Here is a 16,605-nt window from a genome sequence, read left to right on the forward strand (position 1 = left end):
CATGTAGTTCAAACAACCAAACAAAACCTGCTTCTGATGGTAGGTGCTAGGCTGGCCCCCACAGATCCCTTCTGCTATAGCAGGGTTGCTTCCCTATGTAAGACGACCCTGTTGTCTCAGGGGAAGTTTCCTTCTGCTGGATTAAAGGGCTTCCGTTAGCACAGTGGTTCTCAACCTGGGGGTCGGGGACCCCTTTGGGGTTGAATGACTCCTTTCACAGGGGTCGCGGCAGGGCAAGCACCTTGGCCAGGGGGCGCCAGACACAGAACAGCCTTGCGGGGTAGATCGAGGTAGAGCGTTCATCTGTCTGGAGCAGCGGAAAAGAGCGAGATCGCCCTGGTGGGACAAGAGGCAGAACTGAACTGAGAAACCCCAGAAAAAAAAACAATTTCTATACAATCACAAACAATGGATCTTCACGCCTTGGTTTAATTTCTGTGAAAGAACCCTTGCATGGTTTTATGGTTGGGGGTCACCACATGAGGAACTGTATTAAGAAGATTGAGAACCACTGCGTTAGCAGAACAGACCTGCAGGATCCAACCCGCTAGATCACTGAGGCGTTTCCCTACTGCCTTGCTATACACAAGCCCCTCCTTCCATATGTCCCGACGACAGGCATGCTGTGGAGATACATACAGAACCCAGAGTGAATGACTTACCGACAGGAAAAGGGCTGTTTTGTTCAGAGTCTTCCAGGTAATCCAAATCATATGTCACATTAGGGTTCTGTTGAAACATTTAACAGTGTTTTAATACACCATGTGAATCCCTTACGAATGGGGTGCAGCTCTTCCGTTTACACACTTACTTTGAGCTTCAGCAAATTGGACCACGGTTCCTCCTTCTCTTTTGCCAGGATAATCACGGGCTCACCACTCTTGAGCAGACATGCCGATTTCTCTTTCAGGATGTTTCCCTGCAGCTCCATGTCAGCCAAATAGAATTTGCTTCCTGCAAAAGCACTGTGGACAGGTTTTAAAGATAAGCAAAGCAAACCCCTGATTATCAGGGGTGGCCAAACTGTGACTCTCCAGGTGTCCATGGACTGCAATTACCATGAGCCCCTGCCCCGGACATCTGGAGATATTTCCCCTGATCTATATTTTGATCAAAACAAAAGGTGTTCAACCTACCTGAAAATGACCCTCTGTATGAAAAATTTGCAGTCATAGTTGGTCACATTCTGCAATTTTAACTTCAGAACAGCGGTGTCCCGCTTGTCGAACCATTTTATTATTGGATAGAAGCTGAAATGTTAGGACACAGGATCTGATATTAAAATAAAATACCTACACGTGATTTTTAGACACCTGGTAACAATTCAGTTGATGAGCGAGTGATGATACTGCTCTATCACAAGACAGAAAAGGGCATATTGTCATCAAAAATCATAGCAAAGATGGAGGCTCCATGTGCAGAAGCAGCATACCTCTGACTACCAGCTGGAGGGGCAACCACCAGGGGGGTCTCATCGCCTTCATGACCTGCTGGCAAGTTTCTTAGAAGCACCTGGCCGATCTCCTCAGTGGGACTCAACATCCATGTGGAAAAGAAGGTTAGCATCAGACACAGATTAAGAGTGAACACCATGGAGGCAGCTTCAAAGTCATCTTGAGAGAGGCTAGGTGGTGCTAAGGGATCCTGCCCACGGATCCATGTGGGTCCATACTGGTAGTAGAAGAGTTTTCCTCTGGAGAGAGGGAAGCACTACAAAGACCAGGGGTATTCAACCTGTGGTCCTCCAGATGTTCATGGACTACAAGTCCCATGAGCCCCTGCCAGCGTTTGCTGGCAGGGGCTCATGGGAATTGTAGTCAACGCACATCTGGAGGACCACAGGTTGAATACCCCTGACGTAGACTGCCCAAAGCTCCTTGGGGGAAGGATGGGCTGAAAAAATCCAAATGAGAAATTATCTAGGGCTGCTTGTGACAGTTCTGGGACTTCAACCGATGGCCCACCAGTGACCGGGTCACTGAAAGGATGTTCAACCAGTACCTTCAAAGCCTGCAACTGTTTCATTAAAGGACTGGCTCTAAGCACGACCAAGGCTATGAATTTTAAAGGTCAAGCAGGGGTGCTGATGACACCATCTGATTGCCTGGTCAGGTCACAAGGGAAGTGTTTGTTTAATTCATTTATAATCTGCCTTTCTCCCCAATGGGGACCCAAAGCAGCTTACATCATTCTCCTCTCCTCCATTTTACCCTCACAACAGCCCTGTGAGGCAGCCCTGTGGGAGAGGGACACTGGCCCAAGGTCCTCCTGCAAGCTTCCATGGCACGAATGGGGATCTGAACCTCAGTTTCCCAGATCCCCTCAACCACTGCACCACACTGGCCTCCTGCAGGCTGTCCTCAGCTTCAGAATTCTCTCCTTCTGGAGACCCATCTGCACGTTTTCCAAAAGGGATGCAGGACACACTATTTTGGTAGCTGGGGATAACCCACCCTGAGCCCCGACTATACGTCCAATTACATACATAACTACTTAGTACCATTTGCAAGGGGACTGTGGAGGGCCTTCTGCTTTCTTATTCTGTGGAGCTTCATCTAAATAAAAGACAAGAACAAGCTCACCTGACATCACATATTTCAAATGTTCTTCAGTAAAAAAATTGGTAAATGGGAAAACGCACTGGATGTCTCAGTGTCATTGCTCTATGTTGATTCAAAGACCCGTTTTATCTGTATGCATCATGTTTGGGACAAGGGGGTCTGGACATACTGTGCGATAAGGCAGACAAAGAACTGAGGGAGGAAGGGAACAGGAAGGAGCATCTAGTGGAAGTGAGGTAAGACAGAAGTGAGGCTTCAGTTGGCAAAATAAGATGGAGAATGGGGCATGTCAGACTGGGTTTTCAGTCACTCTAATGTGGAGACTGACAGTGGAATGTTTAATACTATTTAATAGTAACCACACCTGCCCCGGTACTAGTGTCAGAATAGGATACACTACAGGTGAACTAAGGTCCGTCCAATGGCTCTTCAAAAGTCCTACGTATCATCAGAACATTTTAACCTCTTCAATAACACTGGAAATCGTATTTCTACAAAACACAGATGAGCAGAGTGCTGCTTTTCACTGCAGCACTCAATTCAGATTGCTTTTTAAAAAACCAGGCGCTCTACCTGGTTAATAAGACTGACTGAAATTTACCATTGTGATTCTGCAAAGTTCCTTGAGCGCAAAGATCATCGGTGACGGCATCTTCTTTTGCCCCCGGCGCCCTGGACCTGACCTCTTCCTGGATGCTCTGTGAACTCAGCCTCGTCTGGTCCAACACGTTTTGCCCAGCAGGTACCTCCGACTCACTTTTTCCACATTTCAGAAGAGGCACTCTGAAAGGGGGAGGGGGGAAAGAAATATTTGCTTTCCCTTGCCTATTTGAGTCTCACAACAATCTTGAGAGACACGTTGTCACCTGCCCTGAGCCACATGGGAAGAACAGGCGATAAAAACAAAGTCATTATTATTATCATCAAAGTTACATGAGGCTTAAAATAACAACAGACTTAAAGTCTCTCAATGAGCTTCGTGGTAGAGTGGAACTCCCGGATCCTAGCCTAATACTGTAACCCAGGGGTAGTCAACCTGTGGTCCTCCAGATGTTCATGGACTACAATTCCCATGAGCCCCTGCCAGCATTTGCTGGCAGGGGCTCATGGGAATTGTAGTCCACGGACATCTGGAGGACCACAAGTTGACTACCCCTGCTTAACCCACACAGGCTCTTTAAAAGCTTCACTTAGGTTCACAACACAATGATCTCTCACAAAAAAGGTAATTTCACTATCCATGATGCACCTGCTGTGCTAAGACCACCCTTAGTGCCATGAAGCTATGAAGGACAGTGAGACTGCTATGTAGGCACCAAGCCATAAGGTGATCCCAGCAGGACCCCGATCTGTCCCTTGAAAACAGTGGTGCACACAGAGCCTACTAACGTAGCATAATATTTATCTATGGAGCCAACTCAATAAACAGGCCAAATAGTAGAGTATTCCCTTACAATGGAGGCAAACCCTTTTTCTCAGGGACCACCGCAGCATTTTGAAACAACTTCTGGAGTTCTTGTGTGTGCTCTGGATTGTCAACCCCCATTCCAGTAGAGAGAATCTCAGAGCGAACGTTGTATTCATTGATAGAAGTCTTCAGATCTAGGAGTCTAATGACCCGGACCTGGAATTTTAGGACAAACAAGCAGTTTCCGTGACACTGTTCACGTGCATCCCCCTACTTCCTTCTGCAGCTTGTCCTCTCCATCTTCTCAGTCGTGACCACAATACCATATCTTGGTTACTAGAGGCAAACCCTTGGAGATTGCAAGAAGGCTGCTGGGGCGAAAGGCCAACACTGTCACAGGAGAACATGCAACGTCAGCTGGAAGCCAAGGTAACTGGGCACCTCCTTTGACATTGGTGACCAGCCCAAAGCTCCTGACAGGGATAACAGGCAACCCACCTTGCTGAGGTTTTTTTTAAAAAAGGAAACCAACAAAATCTCATATCTTCTGAACACACAAAATGCATCCCTCTCATGTTCTTTGCTGGCAAATAAGTCCAGGCAAAATAGTCAGCTGATTTTTGTTATGTGAATTGAAACTGCTAGTGATGCTCTTCAAAGAACAATGAATGGGAGCCTGCATAAAAGATCCTTGCATGTGTATGTGTGGACAACTCCCCTTTCATATAGCGGCCTTCTAATTCCCATCTCATGCTGCTTGGGTATCCTGTCCCCAGGAGCAGCATTTTAGGGAAAAGAGGCATCTTGGGATGGAGTGGCAGGGGAAGTCACACTTCCAGCTACTATAAGACAATACTGTAAACTTAATAGTTAAGACTTCTAAACTTAATTCTTAAGTCTTAGATTACAGATGTTTTGAGAAGGACCCTGGCCTCTGATTTAAGTGTGGGCCGAGAACGACAGTTCCAGGATTAACATGCAAACCGGCTATACTAGGGGTGCCACCAGCTCCAGAACTCCCTTACTATCTTCAAAAACAACAGACACCGACCTAGATATCATTTTTAAAGAGAGGGGAAGGCTTCTTGGGTGTCTACGAGGAAAGGAGATAAAATAAATAACATTACATACCATTGGATCCACCCAAATAGTGTTCTCCAAGGTAAGGATTATTTTTGCTTCATGTGGTTTCCCTCTGATCTTTTGGTGAATGTATCTAGTAACCTAACAACAAAACAAAAATGCTTCAGATTGGATATTTTACAATGCCTTTCTTTATCATTCAGAAGCCTGTTTTGTCTCTTGTCTTGTAGGCTCTACAGCAGGGGTAGTCAACCTGTGGTCCTCCAGATGTTCATGGACTACAATTCCCATGAGCTCCTGCCAGCAGCTCATGGGAATTGTAGTCCATGAACATCTGGAGGACCACAGGGTAGCCGTAAGCCAGCTGCAACCTAATGGCACTTCCCACCACCATTGATTGTTGTTAACTTTGTTAGCTGCTTTGTACTATGAAGAAGCATGATACAAATTCTTAATTAAATAAATACATTCTAGTGGGATAGTTCACCATGACATCTGGAAAAGGATTAGGTTTGTGGTTCTTTAGTAAACGCAGAAAAACTTACCTTTGGATGCCACTCGGCTTCTTTGTCAATAGGTTTGACGCGACAAACAATAAATTCCACAGCCTGAGGGGGTAAGACGTGAAACTTCTCTGGCAAGGCAAGCAACTGAAAATTCTGGACCTGACCAGATCGGCCTTCATCTATGTATTTGATATGAACACTGTAAAACACAGAGTTCTCTTCTGCTGCTGCCACTTCCAGTACCTGAACCCTAGAAGAAAACACACATGTGGTGTGATGGAAAATTCTGTGGCTTGATGCCCAGTTCCAAAAATTATGCCACAAGGCACTTTGGGAAATAGGCAGCTGGGGCACTAGGAAGCACCAGAGGGCACCTGGGGACCACTGATCTAAGTATTCTACCTGTGGTATGAATTCCCTTCTTGTAATCCACACATGGCCAGTTTCTCTACCGTGTCAACAGAGATGCGATTGCTAGCTTTCTTATAATACTCATTCAGCTCTTCTGCTAGGGTCGTATACTGATCCTTTGGTTTACCTACTATGCGCCCAAAGTACTGGGTGGCGTTCACAATAAAAAGCGGCAGTATCTGAAATGGCAGAAACACACATCAATAAACGGAGAGTCCTGCATGTTTCCGGAAATAAAGGCAATACAGATTTTTGCCAATGTGGAATTGAATTTACACACATGTCACACCAGTTCTGATTCTGATATTCTCCAACTGATCTTTCTTCATTACCATTTTTTCTCCACCTGTCCCCTTTTCTGCCTAGTCATTTAGGGCTAAACTGGACAGATAGGTTTTAACACTGCATCTGGTACAAGCCTATATAAAGTGGATTCTGTGAAGGTCTCATCTAAGGAGGAGGAAACCAGAACGTGCCTGTGGCTTACCTGATTGCATCCCCTTTCCCAAAACGCCGCTCTCCTCTCTCTGTGCCAGGATCTGCTCCAGAATTTGTGCCCTGGCTACAGAGAAAGCCTCTGTGGAAAGGAGCTGCAGAGACATCAGCTGAGGGAGGGGCTCAGCCCACCCACCACTCTGCTTTCCCCAGATTTGCTCTGTCAATTGCTTGCCAGACTCCTGCTTTTTAGGCAACTGTGACACATTCAGGTCCGCTTCCAAAGGCTAATGCTGTACTCAGGCTTCTGCATCTGACTTCTCAGTCTAGCTATAACATACTCAAGATGCAAATTTCTTTTAAAAGTTTTACTAACTCACTGTTACATTTCCCGCAGTAGGCAGGGTTCCGTCCGTCACCTTTCGAGGGGAATCTATTTTCAAATTAATTCGGTGTCGATCTGGACAGCGGTTTTTATCCCTGCAATGTTCATAGTGACAGTCTTAATAAACAAACTACTTATGCTGAAGAGATGAAGGCGGTGAAAAACACACAGATGAGGACAAGTGAAAACATGTAGCTGTAAAGGAGGGGCGCTAGCCAGTATGACAGCCTGTATGGCAACTGTGGGAAGCAACCGACAGAACGGAATTGGCATGGGATAACCAATAGCTAAAAGCATTATCCAGAAACACAGTTTCTTTAATTCTGCAACATTCTAAAAGGGTACATCGTTAGAACTAGGTGAACACATGAAACTGATACTGAATCAGACTCTTGGTCCAACAAGTTCTGCATTATCTTGTAGGGGCTTTCCAGAGTTTCAGGCACAAGTCTTTCACATCAGCTACTACTTCATCCTCTTGACTGGAGATGCCCGGGATTGAATTTGGGAACTTTTGCATGTGAAGCAGGCGCTCTGCCCCTGAGACATGGCCCCTCAAAGGAAAATAGCTGCAATACATTAAGAGAAACCTGGTGTTTTCTTACTTGCAAACGCCAAATATTTTAAGGTAATGACAGAGCGGCCCCCCACTCTTATTCTCTTCTTTGGCTTCAAGCACTCCAGCTATAAAGTCACACAACTCAGGTGGGATTTTGGCTTCTGTGCGTTCCAAGTAACGTAGCACCCCGGCAGCATGGCATGCGCTCTTCTCTGTCAACAGCAGGATGGATTTTGCCTTGGGTTCTCCTTGTTGCAGAGGCAGAACCTTAAAAAGCAGGATGAAATGAGGGGGAAAAAGCAAAACAAAAGCCTTCCTTCAGGCTTTGATATATCGCCATCAGCTGAGCAGGGTTTATTAGAGAGAGACAGACAGACAAGTACAGATTCCAAGAATCTTAACAATGGACATTTTGACAGTTGGACAAGAGAAGAAAGGATGGGATGAGACAAGAGGGGGAAGGGAGGACAACTGTCAGCAGTTAAAATTTTGGATGGATTTCAAAGGAGTGGACAATGCACTCAGGGGTTCTGGGAGAGGGTTTCAGGAATTAAAGAGAAGTCAAAAGTCTAAGCATCGGAGAGTGGAGACCTTTGGGCAGCTGGGGGTGATCAAGTGGAAAAAGCACATGCAGGGATCTACTGGAGCATAAAGGCAGAAAGATGCAAGAGGGGGCAGCCAGAGTTGAGCTCAACTGTTAGGGTGTTTTCCTCCAAATACGTTCAGAACGTTATCCCACAAGGGTATCTGGGTCTCTTTTGCTTTATGCAGACCTTTTCTACCGAGTTCTGGAAGTTAGCAGACATGCCGTACAAGCGCGCGCCAAAGGCTCTTGGGGAGATGGGAAAACTGAAGTGGACGACACGTGTGGCATCCGTAATTCCCAGGGCTGGCATGCAGTCATCAGTTAAAACTGCAAAGAAAAACAGGAATTGTAAAGGGTAACTGACAGATCTCTCGTATGTTGCGGCTGTTACGCAAAAATGGAAAAATCAAAAGGGTAAGACATTCACTTATAGCGGGCTTCTACCAATAGCAAGGGCACCATCTCACATTTTGGTATTTTAAAGGTGTGGGAGCACTCCTGCAATTCCGTGCCCTACATAAAACGGCACTGGCTGACACCAACATGACCGTCCCATTTTTCACATTTCCCATAACATCATCATATGAGAAATAGTCATATGAAGATGGTAAAATAACGTAAAATAGATACAGAAAACATCTTCACTGTGTCCACACAACTCCGCCATGTAATATTTTATAGACTGCTAAAATCCACAAAACGCCATTTTGACCTTGAACTCTGCAAGTTATCTGGATGCCTGATTAAATCTTAACCAGGGGCAACTAAAGTAAGAAAGATCTTACAATCTGGCAAGGGACCTCGACGAAATCCACTCGAGAAGAAGAAAATACTCGCCTAACACAGCATGCGTGCCACAGCTAAATCGTTTGTTCCACTGCATTACGACGTTATCGAAATCAATCCCTGGCTGGACTTTCAAGCAAAATATTGACGTGCTTGCCACGGCCTGATCAGGAAAAGGAGAACGGCTTCAAATGATGAGGATTACAATCAGAACAGAATGACAATACCAACGAATGCTCTTGTACATTGGCCTGCAGTGGCTGGGTAAGGAGGACCCACAAGGAGGTCTCAAACTATCCCAAGATGCATTTTTTTTGTACAACAAAAACATGGGAAAGATGCAAAAAAATGCCTGTGTTCTTCTCCCTATAACTGTTACTTACACAGCACTTTTGTTATTTAGGAGCATTTACCAAATGATTTTAAAAAACCCTTCTTGGTGTTTGTTTTTTTTTAAAGCACCAAACCAATTCAATTAAAATCAGTATGTCATCAGCAATTTAAAACAAACGTTGCTAGAAAACCTTCAATCTTTTCTCTAGTGCTTGATGGGAAACAAATTCATCTTCCTGGCCCACTCTCTTCTTCAGAAATTAGAAAATGTTTAACCTAGTGGACAATCCACCAACCCCACTCTGGCAACTCCACCCACTTTTGAGGATGGGAGGGCAGGGTTTGTTGTGGCTGGCACTGTACAAGAGGACCACATCTTCGGTATCTGGTCAGTACAAAGACTCAATAATACATTTATAGATGGGTAGACTGATAATAGATTTACCATTGTATGGATAAGGAAAAAAACCTTCCCTTCGAGAATAAACTTGCATTTCCTTCCCATCTATTTATATATACCCAATAATTATGGAGAGGAGAAATGACCATGAGATTTCTTATAAATCTATTCTATGGTCAAAAAAGAAAACTGTTCACATCTCTAAAGACTTCTCTTGCAATTATAAAGCTAGAATAGATACTTGGGACAGCAACTCTTCCCACAAAATTTCAGTGACCATAAGAGCTTTTCCTGGAAATCCAAGTTGGGGAGGGGGAATACCTTGGAAACCATCTCTGTTTCTTCCTTAGAACTGGTGAAAACCAGTGTCTTCTGAGCACTAGTAGGAGTAAAATCAAGGACTTGGAGTAGTGTAGAGACTTTGTCACACTCAAGGCACAGCTGGACCATCTGCAGTCACATGCAACACAATATTAAATGTTAACAAAAAGCCAGAGACTATTTTCCTTTGGGTTATATTCAGAAATGCAAGTCAATGAGTCTAAATATTGAGCTACTGATCATGCTTGCTAAATGAGAAAGTGACGTTCTTATGACAGATACCACGGTTCCAGCACTCACTTTTCTTTGATCTACTGTTCGAGTAAAGTAGTGATAACCTTAGGAGTGTAATCAAAACCTCTTCTACGCCCAAGAATCTTTATGTGTAAAGTTACCTACTTGAGAAGCCCTTGAAAGAGCCCATCCCATTAATATTCAGCCCTCCTTATCAAATAGAAGGTTTCATACTAACCACTCTTGATGTTGTCTTCAGAACTGATAAAAGGTACCAATCAGTGGATTTTTTTTCCAATCTACATAATCCAACAGCTTCTCTTGGCACATTTAGGCTTCAGCTGTTCACACAATGTTGCAAGCTTTTCATCTTGGTGAACCAACCATTTGAAAGCAAAACCACTACTGTCTACCTAGACCCCCTTCTCAAGCTGCACCACTGTCCACGAGCCATTCCACTTCTACCCATTCACAGAGGCCAGTTTCTTACGCCCACCAAATTCTTACTGACATGTTCTGAAAAGAAAAAAAGCACGAGAAATAACACCTTTTACCTGTTGTACTTTCCCATATATAGCTGCTTCTTCCATTGATGTAATCACAACATATGGATCATTCATAAACTCTTGGGTTAAATATTCCACGTTTTTGTTCCAATGGCTCCCAATAGCAATCACCTGCCGTGGTGCAGATTCTCTCTCTTCAACGCCAAAGTGATTTTTGTAGTACTCTAAAATATTTAACATCTACAGAACAGGAATAACTGCATTTTCATTCTGTCAACAAGGCAAAGCTGTAGGTCATGTTATTGCTAGGTGGTCATGGAATAGCCAGAACTGTTAATTTAATCGTCTTGTTGGCAGCTTTATTTTAGGACTGGTTTTGAAGAAATTGGGTCTTCGATTCAGGTAAAGCATAGGGTTTCCTGACTCTCCACTTGCTCTTTCTTTTTTTCACATATATCCCTAGTTCCCACCATGCAAACAACAAGAAATCTGAGTAATGTGTATTTGGGGATAATTAGAACTGATGTTGATTTTGGTGGGGGCACCATCTTGACTGGCCAACTATGGAGGGGTTGGATGCAGACGGGATTGTCCGTTAAAAGAAGGGGAGGTGTCGTTTCCACCAGCTGCTGATCCCCAATTTGTCCCTCATGCCATTCCTGAAGGTCTCATGCCCCCCCATGAGCAGCATTTTGGGGAGATAAATGGGCTGCAGCAAGAGGTGGGAGGCAGGAAAGATCTGTCCCACTGAAGAAAGGTATTTCTGTCAGCAGAAAAATTTATCTCAATTCAACCAGATGTGTTGTACCTTGCCAGCCTCCTGCTTTTTAGTTAGTTCCGAATGGTCAGCGTTTGCTGGCAGGGGCTCATGGGAATTGTAGTCCATGGACATCTGGAGGACCACAGGTTGACTACCCCTGCCTTAAAATATACTGACTGCACATTGAAGCACTTAGATACCAGAGGAACAGAATCACACTCACTTCTTCATTGGCTTCAGAAAACAGCACCTCGACCTCGTCAAACACAAGATGGCAAAGCCTGAGGAACATCAAACTGTGGCTCTCAAGCAGTCGCAGAACGTTATGAGGGGTTGTTATAACGACCTCACCTGTAAAGTTGAAAGAAAGACCAGCAGTACGCATGCTTGTGCAGGATCATTTATTGTTTCATTTACTAGTTATCACATACTTCGCAGGGAATATAATACATGATCCCTTTTTCCTCATGATAACCTCTGAGGTCTGAGGCTAAGCAGACGTGGGGAGCTCAAGTTTACCCAGCGAGCCTCATTACAGATTGGAGATGTGAACCCTGATCTTCCCCAATCACATTCTGACAATCTAACTCCTAAATAGATTCAGTTAATTTTCAATGTGGCTAAATCTGTGGATAGTTAAAGAGATAGGGACAAAGATCTGTCTAACAACCTGAGAAAACCTCCAGATTTGAGCGCCCACTGTGGGGGAGGGAAGTGAAAAGGATTCACCTGAATCAAAATCTGAATTGATTTGGGCTTCTCTGATTCAGATGGTTCATTTCAGTGGGAGTTGGGATTTGTCTTGGGGGGAGGGGTGCAAAAGCCCCTTGAAATGGCCTTGTCTCTCCCCCCCTCCCACCAGATAAAATGAACTGAATTGCACATCCCTAGTGGAAAAGCAAAAAGGAAACTGCAGAAAGTGAGGACATGAGAGTTGCCAGGAAGAGGGAAAGAAGAAATTGTATGGGAATGTGGATACAGGGTGACTTGAGGTGCCTCTTCTCATCCTAAAGCCTTGTGGGTTACCAGCCACACAACTGGTCAAAGCCTGACAACAGGCACCACATAACTGGGCCAGATTTCCTGTGTAGAGGCTGACAGGGACAGGAGGAGGAAAAGCTGAAGATGGGGGGAGCAAATAAAAGTAGGTTGGCTGGTGAGTGGGAAGGATAAGGAAGCAGGAAACTGGGAGCTTAGGGAAGGGAAAGAAGAAATAGTTTGGAGGGGAAAATAAGATGCCCTTTCTCGAAGTCCTTGCAAGCTATCTCACTTGTTACTCTGCCTATGTGGTTGTTTAAAATGCTTGCATATATAACATTTTTTCTCTCTTGTCTGTAAACCATGTGATTGATTACTATGGACAATAACTAGACATGTGCAACTGGCAAATGCTTGGTTTCATGGACTTGAAAAAAAAACACCTACATCCACAGTAACTGTTTGATCATAGAGCTGGGTGCTATCAAACAATCAACACTGAGTTATAGCATAGTTTGTAAGATTTCTGTCCAATTGAATTTGCCTCGTACTTCTATAAACGAAAAGCACGCCACTCTTCAAACAGTATGTTAACCACAAATATATTGTACCAACCAGATTCAAGTTATTTGGAATTGTTGGCAACAATATATGAGGTACAACAATGCATTCTCTTCTCCCTGCCCTCTTCAGATTTACTGCACTGTTAAAAAAAATGAGAATCCTAAAAGAAGTTATTCCTTTCTAAAACCATTGCTTTGTAACACCAAGACTATTGCATTTACCCAGCCACACTTGTGATAGGCTGTTTAATAATAAAATCACATTACTGTATTGTTTTCTATTGTATGTTCATGATTGTATTTTAGGTTTTGCTAAAACCTAGGTTTAGAGATATACTTATTAAAATTCATTCATTTTTTTTTAACAATCAAGTTATCCTTACATCCTCTTAGAAGTTTCACGCTCTTGATTTCTTCTTTGTTCAATCCCAGTAAAAGCAATCTGGGGTGAAGAGGCCTAGAACAACGGGTGTAGATTTCTAGTAATTCAAATACTTTTTCAGCTTTCTTCCATCCAGGGCATATGATTAATGCAATTGGCTATAATACAGAAACACATCTCAAGCCATACAGTTAAGATCAGAAATGCTCTGTGAAATAGGACAAACCTATTTTTAGAAAAATTACAGAAACCACGGTTCAGAGTACAGAAATGTATTTGTATTAAGGCCCATGTAGGGAAAATGGTCTCTACCATGCATTTTCTAAGTTGAGGTTTGAGTTGAGCGTTCTAAATGTCATGGGGAAGTCAGTCCAATTGTTCACCTTTATACAAATGCAATGAGTCTATCTATGGACAATTCAATGGTCAAGCTCTTCTCTCTTCTGCAAGCAGGAAATAGAGGTGTGGAGGATTTTATGCTAGACAGCCTCCAGGCATAATCTCCAGGAATGAATTCCTAGAGATCTCCATGGAGGAGCTCTCTGTGATGCTGCATCCCATCACAGCAGTCAGAACTCTTACCCGAGATCTGGAGCAGGCAGTCACCAACCATGTGCCCACCTGAAGAGCTGAAGGAATCTTCAAAGTAATGGAAACTCAGTAGAGTTAAGGCAAATCTTTATAATTTTTTTAATGGAACTTTTAAGAACAGCTATTTGTAGGACCAGATCACCAGGTTTCACTGGAAAAACTAGTGTTTGCTGTCAGTGTCTTTTCCTCGCAAACTAATAAGCAATGGTTTATGTGTTGTAGGGATGTCAACCGAACCAGCATCGCGCATTCAGGTTCATTCCACCCAGGGCTGATCCTGCTTAAAACACAGAATCACTCTCTAAATAAATAGCCACAGAAAGAGAGCCACTTGCATCACCGGCTTTAACTCACCTTGTGCCTCTTTAGGACTCTGCTGAAACACAGGAGCCATTTCAACATAAACTGAATGTTCTACTTACACCGTTCCTAGCTGGCAGTGACACATAGCAACTTCTTGATTGCAAGAATGTAATAAGTGGTGGAAGATACACAAGTGGGCCATTTTCAGGAGAGATGATAACTGAATCGCACCCACGAGCTATTGGTGGCCAGGAAAATGACTGTGGATGGTTGAGACCTAAGACTTGATTCCGGAGAAGCTCCTACCCAAACATAAACAAAAATATTAATCATGCATTAGGATTGTAATCCAGAGAAGATGAGCTATGAATACAGCCAGAAAGTATCTCAGGTAAGCAGCATTAAATGGCTCTGCAAAATCCCCAAGGAAACTTCCACCTCCAATTTTCTATATACAGATACAGCTTAATTGGACCACAGCCCACATCTTTTAATAAGTTCTTCAGTGCAGATAGGCTGGTCCTTCAACATTTTATGGAAAAAATGATACATTTCTTATTAAAGGTAAAAGATTTAAAAAGCAGCAGCAGGGATGATGTGTCAACAAATCATTATTAAGGATGACTGCTTTACCCCTAATGGTAGAGATACCCATAGACCTCTGCCTGGTTAGAAGATATGCAGACCCCAATAAAATCAATAGGATATGGATATGCACTGATACAGGTTTGCAGCTACTGCCAAAAATATGGTTGCTCCTGATATTTAGTGGTTTAAACAGGGCAGAAAGCCTCAGCGATGTAATTTCTATGTATTGTGCCACATCATATTCCGAATGCACAACTTATGCTTGTCTAAGAATTATCAAGGGAAAGGAAATATCAAGAAATAGCCAGCTGTATGGCTGAATGGGGGTTGGGCTCTTTTCCCTCCCGTTCCTCCTGCTGTATAATTTGCCTGACAGAATGAATGGGAATACCTTTTGTTGTCTATGCACATCGAATTTTATGTCAATAAAGGTTTTCTGAACCTGAAATCTGAATGGGAACAGTACCTTCAGTGAGATGCCAGTTCCTCTATTATGGAGACAGGATCTGAATTTCGTTATCCCACCCCACTTTCAACTCACAGGCCACCAGATTACAATGAACTACAATACTCAGGATCACAATCAAACCAAAGTCCCCTTATTTGGGTCACTGAATTTGAGGACTGTGGCATCACAACTCCACATAATTATTATATGGATACAAATATGATAGAAAAATCAACTCTTCCCACTTAAGTCCGCTTGGCTTAAGTCCGCTTGGCTATTTCTTAAGGCCATGTAAATATACAAAGCTGCCATTGGTCCATCTCGCTCAGCACTGTCTATTTTGATTGGCAGCAGCTCTCCAGTGATTCTGGCTGAGGTCATTCCTAGCCCCCATAGCAACACTAGGGCTGAATCTGAAACTTTCTGCGTGCAAAGTTTGCTGTCTGCCTCTGAACTATGGCTCCGTACAACAATGACCGCTGTCCACAAGAATGCAACTTGTTTATTTAGCCTAATAGGTGGCATGTGGATTTACCTTTCTCAGTTCAGGAAAGACTGGTGCCGCTTCGAGAGTGGTGCATGGGTCAATTTCATTGCTCAGGACAACAGGGTGTCGTATGCTGACATTCGTATCCAACCCCTAAAGGCAAAGATACCAAACAGAAGGCTATAATGGACGCTACGGGTGAAGACTTGCATTCAGTTTTCTATCTCACTCCAACAGTAAATTATAAAACTTTTTTTCCAGAGCCAATTTTTCAGTATTGACTCCTTCCCTCCCCCCCCCCAACAAAAAACATATTAGCTCAGGGGTAGTCAACCTGCGGTCCTCCAGATATTCATGGGACTACAATTCCCATGAGCCCCTGCCAGTAAACTCTGGCAGGGTCTCATGGGAATTGTACTCCATGGACATCTGGAGGACCACAGGTTGACTACCCCTGTATTAGCTGATAGATTTGAGGTCACCGAGGGTGTTATAAAAATCCACTTATACTTCAGTTTAGAAAGCTATTTATTTATTGGATGGCATGTGAGTAATACACCTGGGAGGTCCTAAGATTGTCTGGCTGCTAGGCAAGAGACATTCAGAGGTGGTTTGCCATTGCCCCCCCCCCCCCACATGACCTCGGCATTCCTTGGAGGCCAGCCAGAGCCAACCCTGCTTAGCTTCTGAGATCTGACAGGATCAGGTTTGCCTGGGCTATCCAGGTGAGGTACAGAAAACTATTCACACGAAACAAGCATTTCAAAAGTGAGGCTCATCTGGCTCTGTGACCATACACAGCTAAACCATCAAGAGAGTGCACATTTTTCTCCACCCAATACAAAAAAGGTTAGTTTTTAGAAGTACCTCTTTCTCACCATGTCTTTCACTAGCTTTCAATGGATCGGGGTTTAAAAACTGTAGAAGCCTGAAAAAAACAATACAAATCCATTTTCAAACACAGTGTTCATTAACACAGACTAATTTATTG

The 16,605-nt window shown here is 43.7% G+C and overlaps 1 protein-coding gene across 5 annotated transcripts in view; it reads right to left on the reverse strand.

The window, feature by feature from the left end:
* The window catches only part of TDRD12 (tudor domain containing 12), a 29,206-nt gene that overhangs the window by 1,753 nt on the left and 10,848 nt on the right, over window positions 1-16,605 (reverse strand). For all 5 annotated transcript variants that reach the window (XR_013226534.1, XM_077310140.1, XM_077310141.1 and 2 more), the window contains exons 13-33: window positions 16,482-16,542; window positions 15,663-15,767; window positions 14,211-14,393; window positions 13,199-13,355; window positions 11,498-11,625; window positions 10,563-10,754; window positions 9,775-9,903; window positions 8,772-8,883; window positions 8,122-8,261; window positions 7,395-7,615; window positions 6,785-6,884; window positions 5,961-6,148; window positions 5,598-5,808; window positions 5,101-5,193; window positions 4,016-4,185; window positions 3,163-3,344; window positions 2,501-2,555; window positions 1,433-1,534; window positions 1,137-1,250; window positions 812-965; window positions 663-729 (exon numbers count right to left, since the gene is read on the reverse strand). Coding sequence is in view for 4 of the 5 variants with exons in the window: in XM_077310140.1 (XP_077166255.1) it covers window positions 663-729; window positions 812-965; window positions 1,137-1,250; window positions 1,433-1,534; window positions 2,501-2,555; window positions 3,163-3,344; window positions 4,016-4,185; window positions 5,101-5,193; window positions 5,598-5,808; window positions 5,961-6,148; window positions 6,785-6,884; window positions 7,395-7,615; window positions 8,122-8,261; window positions 8,772-8,883; window positions 9,775-9,903; window positions 10,563-10,754; window positions 11,498-11,625; window positions 13,199-13,355; window positions 14,211-14,393; window positions 15,663-15,767; window positions 16,482-16,542 (2,864 nt within the window). In the remaining variant the exon portion in view is untranslated. The remainder of the gene's footprint in view (window positions 1-662; window positions 730-811; window positions 966-1,136; window positions 1,251-1,432; window positions 1,535-2,500; window positions 2,556-3,162; window positions 3,345-4,015; window positions 4,186-5,100; window positions 5,194-5,597; window positions 5,809-5,960; window positions 6,149-6,784; window positions 6,885-7,394; window positions 7,616-8,121; window positions 8,262-8,771; window positions 8,884-9,774; window positions 9,904-10,562; window positions 10,755-11,497; window positions 11,626-13,198; window positions 13,356-14,210; window positions 14,394-15,662; window positions 15,768-16,481; window positions 16,543-16,605) is intronic.

This window comes from Paroedura picta, chromosome 14 (assembly GCF_049243985.1).
Source record: "Paroedura picta isolate Pp20150507F chromosome 14, Ppicta_v3.0, whole genome shotgun sequence".
NCBI classification, from domain to species: Eukaryota; Metazoa; Chordata; class Lepidosauria; order Squamata; family Gekkonidae; genus Paroedura; species Paroedura picta.